At 43.9% G+C, this 23182-nt stretch overlaps 1 protein-coding gene across 1 annotated transcript in view; it reads left to right on the top strand.

The window, feature by feature from the left end:
- Window positions 1–1010: 1010 nt before the first annotated feature.
- LRRC38 (leucine rich repeat containing 38) overlaps window positions 1011–23182 on the top strand; it is a 27751-nt gene continuing 5579 nt past the window's right edge. The window contains exon 1 of the mRNA XM_075839511.1: window positions 1011–1854. Coding sequence (XP_075695626.1) covers window positions 1227–1854 — 628 coding nt within the window. The 5' untranslated portion in view covers window positions 1011–1226. The remainder of the gene's footprint in view (window positions 1855–23182) is intronic.

The following is a 23182-nucleotide window of genomic DNA, read 5'->3' as shown; positions in this document are numbered from 1 at the left end:
TCATACAGAAGGGGGTGAATTCTCCACATGACAATCCACATGCAAGCTCCTCCTACTTGGGTTTTCTTTAAATTAAACTGGGACAGCTGTCAACTCTACACTCTCTAGGATAGTAAGAAGAGGAAGGAGTAGAGTAACACATTATCGCAGGATCAGACTACACACATGGTTTATTTGAAGTCTGTAACCATAGAAACACATCGGTCTGCATAGGATCTCTATACACAAATTGGTGGGATATTTTTTGAATCAAGATTTGATAATATTCAATATACTAAGTTGAGTTTGTTGAACTCAGCATTTTTTATTGATGCCTATATATATAGTGATAGGTGCAAATTTAAGAATTAGCTCTATGTATTGTAGTTATATTGTAGATTTTATCAGATGGATGAGCGAGATCCCCTTAGCAAAATCAAAATGCCACTCTCACCCCTGGTGCAGACCATCAATCTGCAACACAACAAGCAATCGCCCCAATGTCCCCCCCTTCCCCTGCAGAACCAAAATTACTGCCAAGACTCTCATAGCAACAGCCTGTGAAGCTGGCGTAGTCCTGGTGAAAGAGAATGGACTCGGGGGTAAAACTCCTCACATCAAAAACAGCACTGGTCCCGCGGGCCCCACAACAGTAATGCCTCCTACTTCTATGTATGGGGCACCACTGTCCTCAAACATCACATATGCAAAGATATTGTTGTGAAATGCTATGACAGTGATGATAATGACCTGCAACTGAAAAAAAAATTCTAACCACATCCAATTAATTTTCCCAAAAATTTGGAACATTCGGCCAGAAATGATTATTTTGTAAACCTTAAAGGGAACGATTATCAGGACTGGATTGTTACCAGTTGTATCAATTCTTCACTATGTGATTATTTTTATCACTTTCCTACTTTAAATGCTGTGTACGAAAGACAATGTCACCCTAAATGTCACCACATGTGATCAGATGATGCGAGCAAATGTGGACAAGAAGAAGAGGAGGAGAGCCGGTCAGCAGCGAAGAACAGACTCAGGCTGCATTTTGACAATAGTGGAGATACATTTTCCATGCATAGAACATTCCCACTGTTTGTTTCCCCTCCCCCAAGTCTGCTGCTATCTGATCTATGATGATATGTGATCTCTAGGATACACTCACACACAAGTACCGGGCATTGCTGATCTGCTATGCACCATGTCTCTGCGTTAGTACCACTCTCTGCTTTCAATTCTTTACAATGCTGCCATGCTTCCATTTCTGCCTTTCACCTCTTTTTTGCTTTTGCTGTTTGCTCATTTTACCTCTAGGTTTTCTTTGCCCTTCCGTTTGTATATGTTTGGACTATCACACAATAGATTGCAGGGACCAAGGACTTCTAAGCCTCCCCGACCTCTTTCCTTTGGATATAAGAAAACTCCTCGCAGCCAACAACCACATACAATCCATCCCGGCAGATCTTTTTTTGTTTTATGCAGATCTGGTCTACCTGGATCTCAGGAACAACTCGTTGACCTCACTCGAAGAGGGCACCTTCAGCAGTTCCACCAGACTGGTGTTCCTGGATTTAAGTTACAATAATCTGACGCAGCTGGATGCTGGGATTTTTAAATCGGTGGAGAAGCTGATAAAGTTGAGCCTGGGGAATAACAATCTTTCGGAGGTGCATGAAGATGCCTTTGAGAACTTGGAGTCTCTTCAAGTTTTGGAACTGAATGATAATAACTTACAAAGTTTAAGTGTCAGTACACTAGAATCCTTGCCATCGCTTCGGACTATCCGCTTGGAGGGGAACCCCTGGGCATGTGACTGTGAGTTTGCCAACCTCTTTTTTTGGATTGATGAAAATTCTAATAAACTACAAAAAGGTGGGTAAAAAATATCGACATCATATGAAATAATAATCATCATCACCACCATCATCTCTCAGTGGTTAGCACTGCTGTTTTGCAGCATTGGGGTCCTGGGTTTGACTCGGTCCTAGGACAACATCTGCATGGAGTTTGTATATTCTTCCCGTGTTTTCTTCCGGGTATTTTGGTTTCCTCCCGCGCTCCTTAAATATACTGATAGATTAATTTGCCCTCCAATGAAATTTGCCCTTACATCTGTCTGAAATAGATCATTTAGATTGTGAATCCCATTGGGGACATGGACTGTGACATGGACATGTGAGTGATGACTATCTCTGAACGACGCTGCAGAATATGTTGGTGATATATAAGCAAAGAGAAATATTAATAATAATATTTGTGGCAAGTTAACAATAAGAACATGTTCGATTAGCAACTAGGACTCCAACTAATCTAAAAAAATGTAGGGATCTAAGGCCCCATTGATACTGGAGAGGTAGCAGCTCAAGAGGATTCCACTGAATCCACCCCTACAACATCTCTGATCATAAGTCTGAAAATTTGGGTAAAGTCTTAAATTTGTCTCATAAGTTTTACATTTGGGAAATTTGCAAAAAAGTGCCCAAAAATTCTGGATATCTGAGAGGCCGAACCTCCACCTTTAATATTGTTATGACCTAATTGACAGGCCATGATCATAAATGTAATCGGACAACCCCTTATAAACTCACAGATCCTAAGAATACCCAAAACAAAGCCTTTGTCTAGTTCCACCTACCAAGGGCATCCGTACCATAAAAAGAGTCCATGCAGCCGCTTTCAGACCCATGAAGTAAGTGCCCCATCTCAGGTTGGCACTATCTCCCTTTCCCATGAACTATGTTAACCGATTTACACAGGCAGTGCCATGTTAGTAAGAGGGCAATTACCCCATGGGTCTTGCCACTCCTCACCTATAAGTTTTGCAGGGTAGACCCTAATAGAGAAGGCATGGTGGTTGTTTTTGCATTACACGTAGATGAGGGCACCAATTTTAATCACTGGTTTGTTTTTTTCTTCGGTTTCTAGAATCCTAAAATGTTTCTGGATGATTTGCAATTCATTTACATAAAAAAGACGAGTGAATGAATTTCTCTTCACATCAGCTTTGTAGATGTCCTTGTACTTTGAAAGTAGCTTGTTAAGGAGGACAAGTTGAGGGTATGACTCCCGCTGTGTCTTGTGATAAAGTACTGGCATAATGGATCAGAATATACATCTGCCTGATACAGCGCATTTACACTGTGGTGTGCCTATCCCTGCTTCTGCCTAAGGCCACCACCATCTATGGCCACCTTGACCAAAACATTTCCAAACGTACAAGTCCGAATGTACTCATGTAATATCTGATTTGTGAAAGTCCTACCTTATTTTTTCAATGTAAATTTTTGGATCAAATGTACTTGGACCATTGATGGAGACATGTAATCATCTACATTTTTGATAGCCTTGTTCTTCACACAATATTATTATCCCATATGTCAAGGAATTGCAGACCAGCCTAGCTCAGTGAACATGTTATAATGGAGATAGAAGAACACTAAGGTCCTTCTACATGGTGCTGAGTACAAGGTGATTAGAAGTTCCTACTCATCAGCCAAGTTTCTCTTACATACACACAATGTCTATGGGAGAGTCCGTTGTAGATATAGCCTTGACTAGAACATATGTCTTCATTCCAGACAGTCCATAGAACAGATCACATTAGTCACTCTATCCCATGTGTATGTAGAAGATATCACTAAGGGCTTCTGCAAGTATCAATGTCATAACGTGTTCAACTGATCATAGGGGATCACCCGTACAAGACATTATTTCATATGGTTGGAATTTACATTGCAGCTCCTGGCATAAGGTCACGGGGAATCCCAAGCAGGGGGCATCCCCATCAGATAAGCACTGGCCAAAATTGTTTTTAATAATAGATTTCCCAACACTAGACATGTCCAATGAAAAATAGATTCACAGGAAAATAACTTTTTAAAGAACTTTTTGGCAATGCCCTGCTTTCAAAATACTTACCAAGGTATCCACACTCAAGTGCTGGGGACCGGCAGCCATTTTTTATTTTCTTTGGCTCTGGGAGTAGAAGGGTTAGAGGCCTGTATTAATACATGTTACCCACTCTACTTTAGTATAGCTGGTGACATGGTCAAAACTTTACAGGACTGTTAAGATCCACTGGTGCCATGTATATAAAGGAGTTCCCCTTTAATGTAATCCCTAATCCTATATACTGTATGTGTCTGTGTTTATTGATAAAGCTTTCAAATAAATGGTACTTACTTGCATTTTCTTGAAGTGAAATGATAAAATTTGGGCTGCATGAAGCCACCACTAGGGGGAGCTAACTGTATATGGATTATGAATATATGGATGTAGCCAATTACCACAGCGATGATTTTTTCTTTACACATTTAAAACAAACTGAAGACGTCTTGGTAAAGGATATACATAGCAGTTCTCCATTTAAACCTGAAAGATTTTTCTGGAGATAGTGTGATAATGTTCCTCGTTAGGATTTTCTAGCTTGGTGTGACAACTGTATAGGAGGAGTGTATGTCGTAAGCTTCACACTTTACTTAATACTCTTGTACTGTGTGCGGGTGCAGCAGAGCTGAGTCTGTCGTGTGGCACAACTCATTGTGACGTTACAATGTGTTATCACTGGTTTTCCAAAGGACTGCAGACAAACCATCTGTTATAAATCATAGTGCACAAAGGAAACAACTAAATAACAAATTCAGCTCTGCTACATTTGTAAGTGTAAATATTTCATTTTTGCAGTGCGTTGCAGAAAATCAGCAACTACTGGCTAATAATTGTGCTTGTACAGTAATGGTTCTGCCATCTGTCTCATCCATAAATCAGCAAATACAAGGGCTGTGAGATGGAAAATCATTATATTCTGGACGTCCTATTACCCCTTTAAATAATTGCCAGCTTTGTATATGGAGCCCAATTATTTTATCCAATTATCTGCAAGACGCTCCAAAGACCAAATGTGCAATAGTAACACATTGTATAAATCCCATATGCGAATGTCAGCTCAACAGTCTTCGCACAGCCCCGGTGATTGATGGATATTCACCGACACCCTGGACATATTCATTGAAACTATGCTAATCTTGTCCTTCAGCTGCTCACATTCACATGCTATACACTGGGAACCATATTAGTTTTTCTGTCCCTTAAAAATAATTTTTTGACTGGTGTGTAACTTAAAGTGAGTGTCCCCTTTCCTCCACTAGAGAGAGCTTAGGCTCTTACTACATACTGTTTGTACATAATACGACAGTATGCAGTAAGCTACTTATCCCCCTCTAGTGGCGGCTGCAGGCAGACAGAATTTTTACCTTTTAAATCTATGTAGGTGATATGGATCTCTGTATCAGAAAAACAGAGCTCCGACCGGAAGACAACATAAAGTTAAATGGTCAACAATCACTTGAAGACCTTGTATTGCCATTTTTAAGCTAAAACTTGGATTGCATCTAAAAATAAGTAAAAGTCTAAGCCCTTCCACTAATGGCTTGGATTATAAAAACAAAAAACAATAAAAAAAATAAGTTATTTGAGCTAATACATAGCAACCAATCAAAAAAACATAGCTGCAGTATACAGCATGGCGGAGCAGCAACCTAAGCCTCTAATGAGACAAGATGTGGATTTTAGACTACCACAGACAGCCGAGGTATTCACAAAAATCATAGCAAATCTCAAAATGGGCCTCATTCGCTAATGACAGCTCCTCTAAATGTACGATGCCATTATTACATTTATTGTCCTCCATTTATAGGTTCAGAATTGGGTGCTGATTAATTTCCTAATACATCTGTATAGAAGAGCCCTGTATTTCTGATAAATGATATAACTCTGACTTCATGCTGCCACCACCAGGGGGAGCTGATTGCATATGGCTTTATACAGCAAATAATGACCTCAATGGGAGCTGTACAAATCTGTATGCAGTGAGCTCCCCCTATTGGCAGCTGCCCGCTATGATGACTGGTGAAGTAGTTCAGTGTATGGTCCCCTATCACCAAGCAGTGCCCTGCCTCTATGGTAGGTATCCCACTGGTCTATAATTTTTTTTAGATACTCCTTTTGCTAAGCAGTAATACAAGCAGCGCTAGATGTCACTCACATTCAATAGAGGGAGCAATAGGGGCGGTATAAATCTGTATGCAGTGAGCTCCCCCTAGTGGCGGCTGCAGGTAGCCGCTATGACAGTGTCGCTACAACCAGGAAGGGCCGATTAGTGCCACGCACCTCCCATCAGGTGCCCTATAAAAGTCACGTGCCATGTTTCTATGGATGGCACGGAGGCCTGTACCTGCAGTTCGATAGGCAGCCAGTCTTTCTCTGGACTAGAATTCTAGGCCAAGCGCATTCACTGCTGTAGATACTGAATATTTAATATTTTCAAACTGTCCAAAGAAACATTTATAGAAGATGCCATCAAATTCTGATTTTAAATCGACATTTAACTATACAAAAAATGTGCTGCATTGCCTTGGGTATAGTGAGCGCTCGGTGTTTCATATTCGGTTGGAGCAGACTTGAGACCCCTGTGTGAGATCAATTGCATGCAAAGTTCCGCTGAACTGCAGTTGCCGTGGAAACTGTCAAGGAGATGTGACAAGTTTTATGTTGCTGAATCTTTTGATACATTGTTATTGCACGGTCCCTAATAAAGTGCAAGCTACAGAGGGGGGAAAACAGAAAATCAAACCCTAGGAACAGTTTCAGGTTATAAAATATTTAATAATATTTAATTTCACTTAAAATATTAATCAGAGACACGTGTAAGAATCTGGAAACCGCATAGAGTTAGAGGCTGGAAGGACATGTTCATGTGGGTTTTTAGCAATTTCAGTCTTTCTTAGATCTAAACCCGGCCATATAATAAGACAATGATCTGTCGATCAATCATCCGTGGGATCGTTCAGACAAACGATCTAACCAGCAACAGAAGAGACTAAACTAGCCGATCAGGGAGTCAATTTAAAAAAAATTAATTGATTCCCTGAGGTTGGTGCAAAGTAGCAAATAATCATGCCATACACATGTAGCTTCGGCTGACATCGACCGAAGATTGGCAACCTGGCCGATTACATTTTCGGCAGTCTGCCATTCGCATTAATTTTGCAAACAATGGTCGGCCAATTTGCAAATTGTCCACTTCGGCTGACTTGTATCTCATGTATATGTTTAGCTTAAATGTGTGATCTAAAGGAAGGGGAAACACTCCCCCCCCCCCCCCCCCCGGCCAACTGTAGTCAATTGGGTCTCATTGGAGACAAAAAAAATAATTCTTGTAACCCTCAATATCGTCAAGGCGATATAAGGCTCTGTTCACATCAGCATCAGAGCTGTTGCAGGTCCCGTCAGATTTGACAGCAAAAATAGCGCTGCTTGCTTCGCTATTCTTCCCATCAAAGTAACACAAACAATGACGGACCCTATGGAACGCATTATAAGTCATCGGGGTCCATCGGGCGCCATTTGCATCCGCCATACGACAGGCCCGGCAATGCATCATGGTTTTCCAGTGCACAGTGCTAAGTTCCACCAGGGCTCGATTTCAAGCTCTGCATCCTAAAACTCATTGTGAACAACAGGAATCGCTTCAAACTTGAAAACCGATACAGGAAAAGATTTAGAGAAGCCATTATCACATATTTCTATGTACAGCCACATATCCAATTATCCTCCATAAACCAACATTTCTAATAGGATTGCAGCTCACAATGACATTTCTTCTACTCCGTGACATTGCCAAAGTTGGGAACCATAAAAGAGACATTTTGGGGAAATAACATTTTCAGGCTGTGAAACGGTTTTATGATTCCTTACTGGCAATGACTGTTCTTACTATGACAATACAGAACAGGAATATATATATACACATCGGGGTAGTGGAGGTGAGCCATGGCAGGGTCTCAGGAAAGGAACAAGTAAGGGTAGGAGGTTTTTAGTGATACTTACTAGAAGTAGCCAAATGAGGGCACTCAAAAAAGCCCAGTGGGGTTTGAGGTTAGACAGTCAATCAGTAGCCCAGGCCCAATTTTGCTACGGGGCGCTTCTTCCTCACTGTGCACTCTGATACTTGTACATCTGCAATCTAATGGAATATGGAGGGACGAGAAAAATGATTGCCAGAGGTATCTCCCAGTGATCACATCATACACAGAATCATCGTAATGTGTGTGTTGTGTGTATTATTGTAAGATGGTATAATATGGGCACTGTATGGTGGTATTAATTGTTGTTTTTTTCACTCCAGTATTACATGAGCACTGTATGGCGGTATTATTTTGGCACAGTATGCTATGTTATATGGACTTTTATTATTGTTGTTAGTTAAACATCATACACTACTATTATATGAGCACTATATGGCGGTATTATTTGGACTCTTTTATGGCGATCTTATATGTAACTCATAGTGTTATTTGAGCAATAGTTCAGCACAATCAGATCTACCATGACTCTGATCGTTGGTAAGAGGCAGATGACTGGACTATTTTGTCTTCTCCTGAGTTGTAATGATACAAAATCTCTGAGTTTATGGACTGGGAGCAGCTTCAATATAGAGAACATTCAATGTCAAACGGAAACATTGTTTACTCTGCTTTTCTGAAGTTGTGTTTCAAGGGTAAACCTTTAGAAAATTCTGCTTGTGCAGGATGTAGAGCGGAACACAATCTGGTCACCAGTTGGTGTGACCCTGCCTGGCATGAGATGTGATCCTGCTAATATTGCAAGACACTTAAATATGGCGAATAAGCGTGTAAATTATGAGTTCATTAACTGTTTAAAGGTTAAGACAAGTCCATTGACTTTACTTTTAAATAAATATATATATACTGTATATATAGAGAGGGAACTATTTAGTAATGTACATTTTATACAAATCAACATGGAGTAATCTCATATAGTATCTATCTATCTATCTATCTATCTATCTATCTATCTATCTATCTATCTATCTATCTATCTATCTATCTAATATCTATCTATCTAATATCTTATCTATCTATCTATCTATCTATCTATCTATCTATCTATCTATCTATCTATCTATCTATCTGTCTGTCTGTCTGTCTGTCTGTCTGTCTGTCTGTCTGTCTGTCTGTCTGTCTGTCTGTCTGTCTGTCTATCTATCTATCTATCTATCTATCTATCTATCTATCTATCTATCTATCTATCTATCTATCTATCTATCTATCTATCTACATATCTACTCCTCCCATTTTGCCCTGGGTGATTTTAATTAGTTTAATGCTGATTCCTACCATCCCCAAGAATATGTAGACTTCCCAGTTCTGGGTGCATGTGCAGCGTAGGGACCCACCTTATAGAGGACGCCTTGTCGTGGCTGGTGGGCTCACACAATTTCATCAAAATGTGCGCTAAGGACCTCACTATTGTAAGCAGATTCAGCAGTAATGCATATTTACAGACAGAGCTGCCAACTCTGCCCGGGGGGGATCCTGCTCCAGGAGGAGCCCCTGACGTCAATGTCCATATATGGACAGTGACCTCGGGGATTTCCTCTAGGAGCAGAATCCCAGGCCAGATCATCGGCAACGGGAATTCCGCTCAAGGAGTAGCCACTGACGTCACTGTCCATATCTGGACAGTGACATCACGGGCTTCCCCGAGCCAGCGCTTAAAGTAGTGCTGTGCCCGGGGAGTCCTTGGCGAGCTCCTCCGCTCTGAACGAATTCTGAAGCAGGGAGCTGATGTTTCCCTGCTCCAGAATTGGGTTCAACTGTATCCTGAGGACGCAGATACAGTAGATAGCGGGACATACCCCCGGCCGTCTGGGACAGTGGGACAGTGCCCAGAATCTGGGACTGTCCCGCTGAATCTGGGACGGTTGGGAGGTGATATTGATCAATAATAACTGCATCCTAAGGGCCCCTTCATGCCGCAGGCCCCGTAGCAGTCGGTAGAGTCCTGAAAAGGTTGGTGATTAACTCTATGGATGCTATGGGATCATATAAGCTGTTACTCAGCTTCCACAGGGAGCAGCGCCCCCCTTAGGCTCTGCAATGCACATACAAAAAAGGATCAGTTTTTCCTGAAGTGTTCCTTTAAGAAATCACTGAACTTGACAGAAAAGAACTAAACATTCTCATACCTTCACGGTTTTATAAATTACCCGCAGGAAGAGCAGATCACATATATACGTAAACCCTCCGCCCCTATAGTATGGACACATGGGGTCTTCCAGGAAAACAGTCTTGGTCAGAATTGCAGGTCTGGAGATAGCTGCAGGGAATGGAGACCAGACTGTGAATTATTGATACTGAACATAGCTGTTCTGTCACATCTCAAGGAACTCTGACTTCTTTTATTTAATTACACAGCAGTTCTCCATCAGGCAGCAGAATATAATTCCTGCACTGCACATTACAAATTACCACGCGCATCATATTGTTGGAATTTTTAATATTATAAGGTCTATCACTAGACAGACCCTATAAGTTTCAGACACTTAAACAGGCTGTATAGAATTAGCTAAAAAGGTCTAAAACAGTGCCACATCTGTCCATGAGCTGTGTATGGTATTACAGAGCATCACTATTTATGTAAATGCAATACCATCCACAGCCTATGTACAGATGTGGCGCTGTTTCTGGTAAAAAAAATAAAGACGAAAATAGTTTTCTAATCCTGTACAGCCCCTTTACGAGGTGTAAGCAAGCAGTCACATACAGGGGGCACCATGTCAAAAATTAAAATCCCCCCCCCCTACATTACATCACAACCCACCATCTCAGAACAGGATGACCCACCACTTCTTCTTTCCTTCTCCATTGTAGTAATAAAGGCTGACATGCTCCTCTGGTCATTTACCCCTTAGCAGTTTACTGCAGTTGTGGAAAGGGAGACTAGGCGGGGCCCATTACTAGCATGGATCCCATAACAGCTGCATGTGCTGCCTTTCTAGTAGGACACATACAAGCATATACATCAGCGGCTGTCCACTGTGGCTAATAGACAGCGATCGGGAGCAGATGACCTCCCTATAATACATCTACATGCCCTAATAGACATGTTGCAGGCACGTCAGGATCTCTGGATCATCCAATATGATTGGCTCTGACATTGAACTTAATGGAACTGTATTGTGTACACCTTTAATAACCAGTGGGGTGCCCCCTTCCCTGATTTTATCAGCAAACGAGTCTTCAGAAGATCATCAAAATTGGACGTGCACCTAAAAGGGTTATTCAGGATTCTAAAATTGATAGCCTATACTTAGGATAGGCCTATAATATTAAATCGGTGGGGGTTCAACTCTTGGCATCCCTGACGATTGGCTGTTTTAAGGGGTCACGTCCAAGCACTTTAAACAGCTGATTGGTGGGGTGTCGAGAGTCGGACACCCACCAATCTAATATTGATTGCCTATCCTAAGGATAGGCCATCGATTTGTAAAATCCTCGGTAATGCATAAAATGATGTCACAGTACAGAAATAATACACACAGTGATGTCACAGTACAGGCATAATGAACACAGTGGTATCACAGTACAGGTTAAATGCACAAATTAATGTCACATAAGAAAAATAATGCACACAGTGATGTCACGGCACATAAATAATGCACAAAGTGATGTCACAGTGCAGACATAATGCACAAAGTGATGTCACAGCACATGAATAATGCACACAGTGATGTTAAAGTACAGATATAATGCACAAAGTGATGTCAAAGTGCATGGGTAAAGGACATGATTTATCATAGCACAGCAATAATATACACAAAAATCGCCATGCACATGGTAGCATCGCAGTACAGGAAGATAACACACAATGATGTCACAGTACAGGGGTAATGCACAAAGTGATGCCACAATAGAGGAAATAATGCACACAGCAGGAATGTAACAAGTAACTATGGGGGCTATATAGCCAAACTACAAACTACCGTTGGGCACTATAGTAGCTGCCATGTCTGCCACACTGGTAGTTACGCCCATGCTACGATACATCTGTTACCAGAACGTCTTCTTTTATGAGCAGCAGTGGTTATCAGGTACCAACATGCAAACATTCATTGTGTTCCTTGCAGACACTGAAGCGCCTAGGGAGAGTGTCAGGGACTGCAAGGGGTTAAGAAGGATGGAACGTTTCAATAATGCCCAGGACCAGGATTGGTGAACAAGGGGTTGAGAGGGGCGTGGTTAAGAAGATATAAGGCAGGGGTTTGGGGCAGAAAGCCCTCTTACCTTCAAGCTGCAGTGGAAGAAACACCTTTGCTGCTGCTGGAAGATTCGTGGCGTGATCCTTCAGGACTGATGGCGGAAGATCTTTTGCGGCAGGTTGCACAGCGGGTGGCGTTGGAAGGGCCTGCCTGGCTGGAATCCCTGCTAGCTGATGGGGGACGAAGTGGATCAGAGCGTGTCATGGAACAGCCGGGAGCGGCTACCCGAGGTAGGCCGCAACGCGTTATTCGCCCCCCAGTTCGTTTGAGCCCTAGTCCCGTTGCTGTTCGGGGCGCTATGACTGCTGCACCGGTGTGCGCGGGAGCTGGGACTTACTTCCGGTTCCCGTGAGCCGCCGGGGCCGACGCCATCGCTCCCCGTTCTGTTCTCTGTGCAGCCGGAAATGGCTGTGGGGAGAACAGAGGCGGGACTTCCTGGCCGGCGCAGGTCGGCCAGGAAACAAGATGGCGGCGCCCATGGAAAGAGGATGGCGGCGAGTACAAGGAAGCGAGCGGTGAATACGCGGCATAGCCCTGGGGCGGGGGCTTCTGCTGCGCCTGCTGCTTCTCAACTCCAATCTCCCCCGGTTCCCTGTCAGCAGGGGTCGAGGCCGGGAGGGAAGCGTGCTAGTGAGGATAGGGTCAGGGGAGCGGTGGACCCGTTTTGCCCTTCTCCTGCCTTGTCTCATTTTTCTCCTGCAGGTCCGGTGAGGGAGCGTTCCAGGCGAGGGAGGAAACGCCGAGCTGGAAGACATCGTCATCGCGGCCATCACAGACGTCGCAGATCAGGTGGCGTGTAGAGGCATGGTCGGCGGTCTTCCTCGTCTTCCAGTGAGGGATTCTCCTCCTCGTCAGCGACATCGGCATCTGCCTCGTCAGGGTCGTGGAGGAGGTCGTCGCGGAGATCGTCACGGCCGCAGAGACACAGTCGACGCCGGGAGGTGCGGCACTTGTCGGTGGATCGTGAGCAGCTGTCCCAGGTTGTCCCTCCCGCCGGGCCGGTAGAGGAGGTTCAGGCCGTGGTTCCAGTGCCGCGGCAAGTGGCTGACGGACCCTCTGGAGTCGGTGGGACCTCTGGGAGCGGTGAGTCGGCCTGCGGTGACGCATGGCTTAATAAATCTACTGCTTTGGGTGCTGATTTGATTTCCGTTTTAAAAGCCGTGGTGGCTGGTTTGAATGTGAATGAGGGAACGTCGGTTCCCTCTGTGCCACCAGGGGGGGCTAAGCTCCCGTCTGAGAGAGAAAATACTTTAGCTAGTTTGACGTTTCGAGATTCTTTGTTTTGTGGGGTCGCTCCTCTCGGGACTCATTTGTCAGCTGAGACCAAGGATAAGATTTGCAAGAATGAATTTGTGGATATTTGGTCCTTGGTCTCAGTGGAGCAGGTGACTGTTGATAAGGAGCGTTTTTTTGAGAGAGGTTCGGATAGGAAAGCAAAAGTCGCGAAAACGTTTGGCAACTGGGTACAGTGTTATGCTACACTGGCTCACGTGATTTGCCAGCGGTATCCCGGGAAAGGGGCCGAGTTGTTTGTTTATTTTGACACAATTTTCAGCGCCCACAGGCTGCACGGTGGTGCGGCCTGGTGGCGTTATGATGAAGAATTTCGGCGTCGTTTGGCTTTGTCGCCTGATATTAGTTGGGCGACTAAGGCAACGGACGTGTGGTTGCAGCTCATCTTAGGGCAAGGGAGCAGACAGCAACGACCCTTTCCCGGTGCGGCCGCAGCGCCAGGTCCCGCCCCTGGAGCTGCGGCCGCTAGGCCCACGGGGGCCTGTTGGCTCTACAACGAGGACCACTGTCTGTTCTTTGCCACGTGCAAATTCCGACATGAATGCTCCATCTGTGGGGGCGCTCATTCGGTGCTCCGTTGTTTCCGGAGAGGCAAGCAGCCAGTCAAGGCACCTCCTTCCGGCGCAGCGGAGAACGCCGGTGAACGTTCTCGAGATGGTCCCATGGTTAGAGCGATACCACAGGAGGCGGGAAGCAGAGGTGCTCACTAGAGGGTTTTCGTTTGGTTTTGTGATTCCTTTTGAATATTCTGCAACATTGTCGTTGGCTGACAATTTGAAGTCGATCAATGAGAATGTTGGCATTGCGCGTCTAAAGTTGGCGAAAGAGGTGGAGTTAGGGAGAATGGCAGATCCATTCTGCGAGCCGCTGTATCCGAATCTGCGAGTTTCCCCCCTTGGCTTAGTTCCGAAGAAGGAGCGGGGGAAGTTTAGGCTGATTCATCACCTTTCCTTTCCTCGTGGCGGTTCTGTTAACGATGGGATTCCCAGGGCGGATGCGGCGGTTTCGTATACATCTTTCGATGTTGCAGTGAGGCTGGTATAGGCGGCAGGACAAGGTGCGTTGTTAGCTAAGTCAGATATTGAAGCGGCTTTTCGTTTACTGCCGGTTCATCCGGAGTGTTTTCACCTGCTGGGTTGTTATTTAGATAATGCTTTTTATGTTGATATGTGCCTTCCCATGGGTTGTTCCATATCGTGTAGTTACTTTGAAATGTTTGCGTCCTTTCTAGAATGGGTAGTTCGTTTGGAATCTGGTTTTGCTTCGGTCATTCATTATTTGGATGATTTTCTTTTTGTGCGCCCTGCGGGCTCTGGGTTGTGCAGCACGTTGCTACGGGTGTTTCAGCAGGTAATGTCGCGTTTTGGGGTACCTATTTCGGAAGACAAGACTGAAGGCCCGGTAACTGTTTTGTCATTTTTGGGCATTGAGATTGATACCGTGCAGATGATTTTTTGCTTGCCTGATGACAAGTTGGCAAGTCTGGTGTCGCAAGTTGACCAGGTCAGGGGGTCTAATAAAGTGACGTTAAAACAGTTACAGTCGTTATTGGGACTGCTGGTGTTTGCCTGTCGGATAATTCCAATGGGTCGTGTTTTTTCTAGGCGTTTGTCCTTAGCTACTAGGGGTATATTGAAACCGAATCATTTCATCCGGGTAACGTCCTGGATGAAAAAGGATTTGTTTGTCTGGCATTCCTTTTTGAGTTCATTTAATGGTAGGTCGGTGTGTCAGGACGCTGAGTTGTCTAATATAGATTTGGAATTGTTCACGGATGCAGCTGGGAGTGATGGTTTTGGAGCAATTTTGGGCCGAAGTTGGTGTAGATCCCCTTGGCCCTCGCATTGGGGGGAGTTAGGTTTGGTACGTAATTTGACGTTATTGGAGTTGTTTCCGATTATAGTTGCTATAGAGTTGTGGGGTAGCGTGATGGTGAATAAGCGGATTGTATTTTGGACAGACAACATGGCGGTGGTGCACGCGGTGAACGGTTTGACGTCTAGTTCATTGCCTGTATTAGCGTTATTACGATGGTTGGTTTTAAAATGTTTGGAGTTAAATGTGTGGTTTCGTGCAAAACATGTTCCGGGAGTCCGTAATGTGATGGCCGATGCTTTGTCTCGTTCACAGATGTCCTGGTTTCGGGAATTGCACCCGGCAGCTTTGGCAGAAGGGGAGTACCCCCCCCTTCACTTATGGGCCCTGGTCAAGGACAACTTATGAGACTGTTGAGGGGTTCTGTGGTGCCAGCGACTTGGAAGAGTCATTGCAGAGCGTGGGATCGGTGGTTGGAGATTGCGGGGGGTAATTTCCCATCACAGGATCGTTCTCACCTTGATATCACCCTTGCAAGCTTGGTGCAGTTACGTCAGGAGGGTTGCAGTGCGGCCACTGCAGGAAAACATTTAGCAGGTGTGGCCTTTATGTTAAAATTGTGGGGATGTAGAGATGTTACAAAAGAATTTGTTGTTAGGCAGTCTTTGAAAGGGTGGAGGAAAGAGGCGTTTCCCAGGGACACGAGGCGTCCAGTATCTTTTGCGCTCCTGGGTCGGCTTCTATCCGTGTTGTGTTTTGTGTGCCGGGATGAATATGAGGTTTCGTTGTTTGGCGCGGCTTTTTCTTTGGCTTTCTTCGCCGCATTACGGGTTAGTGAGCTGGTTCCACCCAGCGTGAACACAAGCGGTGGGCTACTCGGATCTGATGTGGTGGTGTTGGGGGATTCCCTCCGGGTCTGCGTTCGGAGGTCAAAGGCAGATACGGCAGGGAGGGGAGCTTGGTTGTCGATTAGGAAGATTGGGGGCCAGGAGTGTCCGGTAAGGTTGGTTCAAGAATTTGTGTCTGTCCGGGCGCCCTGGGTTCAATTCTTGATACATCAAAATGGTTCAGCGATGTCGCGTTTTCAATTTGAGGCGGTTTTTAAGGCCGCGCTAAAGTACCTGGGGCTGCCACAGGGCGAGTTTGGCACGCATTCGTTTAGGATTGGCGCTGCCACGGAAGCAGATGCCTTGGGCTTGGATTCAGTGGCTATCATGCGTTTGGGTAGATGGTGTTCTAATAGCTATAAGTCGTATGTGCGACCGGATTTGGTTTTAAAGTGTGATTAATCATGGTGGTTCCCCTGTTAGTTTCCTTTTTCTCCTCCTCCCCCTGATCCCCCCCTCCCCACCCCTCAACTCCTTCCTCATTTCCATAAGGTATCGTGTTATGCTATTCCTGTCTGTATCCTTTCGCATTTGTCCGGGAATTTAGCTTGACTTTTCTTTTGTTAGGGTCTCGGCGCCCCCAGGTGTGGATCCTGGGGCACTCATATGTGCATTGGGCGGCGGTCCGAGCAGTACGGAGACCGTTGGGTCCGAATTTGGGCCTCTCACAGGCCGACGTCCACTGGAGAGGTGTCCGGGGACTACGGTGGGTGCAGTTACTGCCAGAGGTTGTGGCAGTTACGAGGCACACGGAAGGACCTGTGGTCCTGATCATCCATGCTGGGGGGAATGACATCGGCCAAGTAAAAATGGCCGAGTTATTATCGTTTATACGGACTGATTTGGCGCGATTTCAGGACCTGTTCGCCCGTTGTGTTGTGGTTTGGTCCGAGATAGTGGCGCGCACAGTGTGGCGAGGAGCGAGGAACATGGCGGCATTGGAGAGAGTGCGCAGGCTTATTAATGTGCGGGTGTCGCGGTTCATTCGCTCGATAGGTGGAATTGGGTTGCGGCACCAATCCCTGGAGGGGGATAATGCGGATTTGCTGGCGCCGGATGGAGTGCACCTCAATGATATCGGGCTCGATATCTTTTTATTGGATCTGTTGGATGGTGCCGAGAGAGGGCTGGCGTTGCTTGCTGGGGGTGGTCGGGGGACTGAGTAGGTTTCTCAGTTCCCCTTCTTGGCGGAAAGTACGGCAGAAGAAGACAGAGTTAGCACCCTACATGCCTGATGGAGACATGGAGCATCGGCATTTCAGGAGAAGGAGAGAAAGAAATATATATATATGTCTTCATGCCGATGGTTTAAATATAATAATAAAGCTGTGGCCACTTCCACATTTCCATAAAGAAGGTGTTGGTGTGTTATTTAATGAAGGATGGTATAAGGTCCTGGGCAGGTAAGGTGGATAATGGGTCCTTGCAGTCTTGCAGACACTGAAGCGCCTAGGGAGAGTGTCAGGGACTGCAAGGGGTTAAGAAGGATGGAACGTTTCAATAATGCCCAGGACCAGGATTGGTGAACAAGGGGTTGAGAGGGGCGTGGTTAAGAAGATATAAGGCAGGGGTTTGGGGCAGAAAGCCCTCTTACCTTCAAGCTGCAGTGGAAGAAACACCCGCCCTCCCTCCCCTGGTGGTGTTGGTTTTGTTTTTTGAATTTTTTTTCTACGGTTGTATTCTTGTTCTGGCGTTTTTTCTGGTTTTTCGTAGATGTCACAGCTGGCGGAAAGTACGGCAGAAGAAGACAGAGTTAGCACCCTACATGCCTGATGGAGACATGGAGCATCGGCATTTCAGGAGAAGGAGAGAGAAAAATAAATATATATATATGTCTTCATGCCGATGGTTTAAATATAATAATAAAGCTGTGGCCACTTCCACATTTCCACAAAGAAGGTGTTGGTGTGTTATTTAATGAAGGATGGTATAAGGTCCTGGGCAGGTAAGGTGGACAATGGGTCCTTGCAGTCCTGAGTTTTGCTCTCTTGTGATTACCGGCCTCAGGTGTCATTTGGGGCAAATAATACATTTCAATGTCATGAATTCAAAAAACATCTGTCAAAATCCACATTCGTCTCAGGTCTCCAGTGTATGTTACGGTCATCAGCGCTCTTAACCACTGAACCGGCCTTTCTAAGAAATGCTAAATCATATGAGCCATAAACCGGACACATTTATACCAATGACCTTTCCTGGACATCTAAGAATACAAAACCTGGAAGCAGCTGCAAAATACAATCCCAGGTCAGGAAAAACCCACATTTCTCACATTCCCCTTTACAATTATAAGTAGACATTTGAGGAACTAGAAAATCTTAGCTCCTCCTGCCGTCATGTGCGGTGTCTCGTTTCCTGCAAGTCAATATTTGACACCAGGTTAAAGGGTAACTAAACTTTCAGAAAACGTCTGACATGTCATAGTGACATGTCAGGAGTTTTGATTGGTGGATGTCCGAGCACTGAGACCCCCACCGATCGCTAAAATGAAGCTGCAGAAGAGCTCGGGTGAGCGCTGAGCCACTTAGTTTCTGATCAGCTTTTCTCAGAAAGCTGATCAGTAGGTGTGCTCAGGGAGGGGGGGGGGGGCAAAATGGGCAATTGCCCAGGGCCCCCATCCTTAAAGGGACACCCTCCTTTAGCATTGCAGTTAAGCTGCCTGTCCATGAAAGCAAGCGTGCGGGTAGCTGAAAAACAGTAACAGTCAGGTAGAGAGTCTCTAACATAGAATCAGCATGGAGGAGTGCCATACTTGACTGTTACTTTTTTCAGCCTCCTTCGAGTCCTGGCACGCGCACTGTATCTTCCTGAGGCTATCAGCGTCATGACGTAGTGTACGCTGGGCAGCGTCAGGATACAGTAAACTGCTGCCCATAGGGAGTATAGCAGGCAGGAGCGGAGGAGGAACATTTATACATAGGCAGCACACTGCCATAGAATATTATCTCCAGGGTCTGATTTATTTATTTTATTTTGTGGTCTACGTGACTTTAATCTGGGGGTTGATTCTGAGCAATAAGGAGTTACATATAATATATGTGTGTGTGTATCAAACACACATCAAACACACATCATGTACATACACACATCATACACATATACACATATCACACACACATCATACACATATACACATATCATGCACACATCATGTACACATCATACACATACACATCATACACATATACACATATCATACACACATTATGTACACATCTTACACATATACACAGATCATACACATATCATACACATATCATACACACATCATACACATATCCACATATTATACACACATCATACACACATCATACACATATCATACATATATCATACACATATCATACACACATCATACACATATACACATACCATACACACATCATACACATATACACATCATACATCAGCTTGACTTTAAAATATTACAGAAAGACCTAGATAAGCTGGCAGCATAGGCAAAAACATGTAACTATGTAACATCATATAAACATATCATACTCATATCAAAACACACATCATACACATATACACACATCATACACACATCATACACATACACATATCATACACACATCATACACACATCATGCATATATACACATATCACACACATCATACATATCATACACACGTCATACATATATACACATATCATACACACATCTTACATATATGCACATCATACACATATCATACACACATCATACACATATGCACATATACACACATCATACACATATATCATACACACATCATACACATTTACACATATCATACACACATCATATACACTTATCATACACACATAATTCACATATACACATATCATATACACATCATACCAGGGCCGTTACCAGCCGCAACACAGAGCAGTAGAACAGGGTTTAGGGGGCCCATTCTAGAGATCGGTGCGTGTCCCAGAGTTGGGACCCGCATCTATCTGACATTTATGACATATCCTCTGTCTCTGATGGGAAAACCCCTTTATGATTCTTGAGGTTCTTCAGGATTCATTGTAGATTCACATTATACACAAGAAAATGAGCGACTTTGTCCGCACAGATACTACAGTATATTACAATGAAAAATACACTGCTGACCTCTCATTGAATTGCAGAGGACATGTCACAGGAGAACAGATGAGTGTCACCCCAGGGCAGGCGTATTACACTTTCCTCACGTTTCTCTGCTTAAATTTATAAATAGTCATTAAAGGATCATGAAGCACAACAGGATCAGCAGCATCACACAATCCCCTGCTCTTTAACTCTACTTCACAGTGACTTTTAACCAGGAATGTAATTTGTGTTCTTTTACCCTGCATCCTACCCTCAGCAGCCATATAAATATTACAGTGTTTTCTTTAATCCTTAGTCCCTTCCTTTGAAACCTTAAAATCTTTCCTGCAGAAATTATTTTACAGGATCCCGATAAGAGCCAATCACAAGACAATTAAAGGGACAACACCAGGCAAAACTACACTATGTCTAGTGCAAGGCCTGAAGGGGCGGGGCATGACACAGGGATTCTCTTTTTGGTGGTGTGTGAATTCCTGTGCCATGCACCGCCCTCTCAGGACCTGAACTAGGCAGGCATAACAGCACAATTAGTGTTGCTGGAGTGTTCCTTTAAGTGACCCTACTTCTCACATGATTGGCTAAAAAGCATCACAAGACATGTAGAGGGGGACTCCTATCTGCCTGGGACTCCTAGGAGTCAGGTGCTAACAATTGTACTGCCCATGTTCTGCTCACGCAGTTGATGGGAGTGTTACAATGTATCAGTGTAGGTGGGACTTCTCAGCCTGGAGTCCAGGGCAGGAAAGAAATTTGTGCAACACATAGTTCACAGATGATTGTCTACTAGTGGTGTGTAACCTTTAACCATCTAGCTGTAGTAAAACGACTTTTTCCAGCATGCCCTGACAGCAATTGGCTATCAGATCATGCTGGGAGTTGTAGTTTTAAAACAGTTGAAGAGAAGAAAGAAGCACACCACCTAAACTGATAATAGGTTTTGTATGCAGGACTAGGTCAGGACGGATTTTCATCCTCTGAATGTAAAGAATTATTGTTTCCATTCACTGACAGCATTGGTTTGGGGTTGGGATACTCAGTCCAATGAACCTTTGCTAGCGCTAAAAGCTGATGCTCAACACTGTACAGAAGAAAGCTACACAATGTTTTATCTATGTGCATTCTTAAATATAAGGCCCCATGCACACGACCGAGCCTGTAATGACAGTCCGTGATTACAGGCACGGTCGGCCTCGGACAGTCATTCCCATTTGCGGGCCAGTGCTCCCATTATAAAGTATGGGAGCACGGTCCACAAAATCCAAAAATAGGACGTTCTATGTTTTACGTATACTTTCTTTCTTTTAAATATACGGGAGGGTGCTTGTCCGCCATAGAAATGAATGGAACCATATTTTGATCCGCAATTACGGTCCGTAATTGCGGACCAAAAATACGGTCGTGTGTATGGGGCCTAAGCAGTTAAGTGACTTCTAGTGGTGAAAGAAAATATTGCAGCTTATTATTATTATTATTACTACTACTATTATTATTATTATTATTATTATTTATTATTATTATTACTACTACTATTATTATTATTATTATTATTATTATCATGATTATTATTATTACTATTGTCATTATTACTACTATTATTATTATTATCATTATTATTATTATTATTATTATTATAACTATCATTATTATTATTACTACTATCATTATTATTACGGTTACTAGCGTTGTTATTATTACTATTACTATTATTATTTCTATCATCATTATTATTATTTCTACTAGTATTATTACTACTATTATTATTATTATTATTATTATTACTACATGAGGTTATGCTGCAGAACGTAATAACCTTGCAAAATTTCTCATGCACATTTATTGTAGCCCATTATGCAGACAAACGCTCATACAAAGGGACCTATCAACCTAAGTATTACTATAGAGTTTGTAAAATATTGAAAGAAGGAACAATTGAGGCTACAACAAGTGTAAATATATAAATGATTGAGTATTATTGATTCCATCAAATGTCAGATACAAACAGGAAGCAAAGCAATTAAATGAAATGTCACAGTCCAATTACTGAATATCCATCAACCTTAGGGCCCCCTTACATGGCTCGACTTGGGCCGTGTAAACAAACGCCGATCAACGAGACAGCTCGTTGATCGGCGCTCGTTTGCTCCAAGCGCTCGTTACTACAATCGCTCGTCCCCATATATTCCTATCATGTGGGCAGCACAGATTCCTGTTTACACACCAAGATGTGCTGCCGACAACGATAATATTTTCGGCTGCATAAAACAATACAATCAGCCGATCAATAAGTGTTCATCGGCTGATCGCTGCCCTGTTTACACAGGGCAATGATTGGGAATAAGCGTACTGTAAACACTCGTTTGCCCGATAATTTGCCCTTGTAAAAGAGCCTTTGAAATACCAGACTGCTGTCCCACTGCATATTATAGACTGCTGTCCCACTGCATATTATAGACTGCTGTCCCACTGCATATTATAGACTGCTGGATTTCATTTATTCACACAGGTGTGGCGCCAGTTATATAATAGTTATTCAGATTACAGCATTGAATTAGTGGACTCTGTCATATGACCAGGGACTGTGGGCTAACCCCTTTTTGGAAGCCTCTATAAAACTAGCAGCCGTTCAGTAGCCTCAGTAATGGAGGCAAACGTCTCAGCAGTAAGCCCCACCCTCGTCCTAGCGCTTATTATCTTGGCCACACCTCCGAAACCACCTCGGCTTATAAACTCAAGACAATAATGGGATGGGTGTCAGGAATTAGTGATGTGATTGGTGCTCCAGAGCTGTGCCAGCCATAGTGCCCCTATAATACAACACACCTATCCTCTTCATGGGCCGGCACTACTCCCTTAATAGGAACTTACATGTCAGCAGCCAATCAGCAGCCACTCGCATGTGACCATCACTTCCTGTGCCAATATCTACAGTATAAAGAAATCTAGAAGAAATTTATAATTGACTGTTTCTATCAGGTCAGAAGTGTGAAGTTCCTAATATTGCC

Source organism: Rhinoderma darwinii, chromosome 10 (genome assembly GCF_050947455.1).
Source record: "Rhinoderma darwinii isolate aRhiDar2 chromosome 10, aRhiDar2.hap1, whole genome shotgun sequence".
NCBI classification, from domain to species: Eukaryota; Metazoa; Chordata; class Amphibia; order Anura; family Rhinodermatidae; genus Rhinoderma; species Rhinoderma darwinii.
The sequence above is the reverse complement of the archived record's forward strand: the minus strand, read 5'-3'. Positions and strand labels throughout refer to the sequence as shown.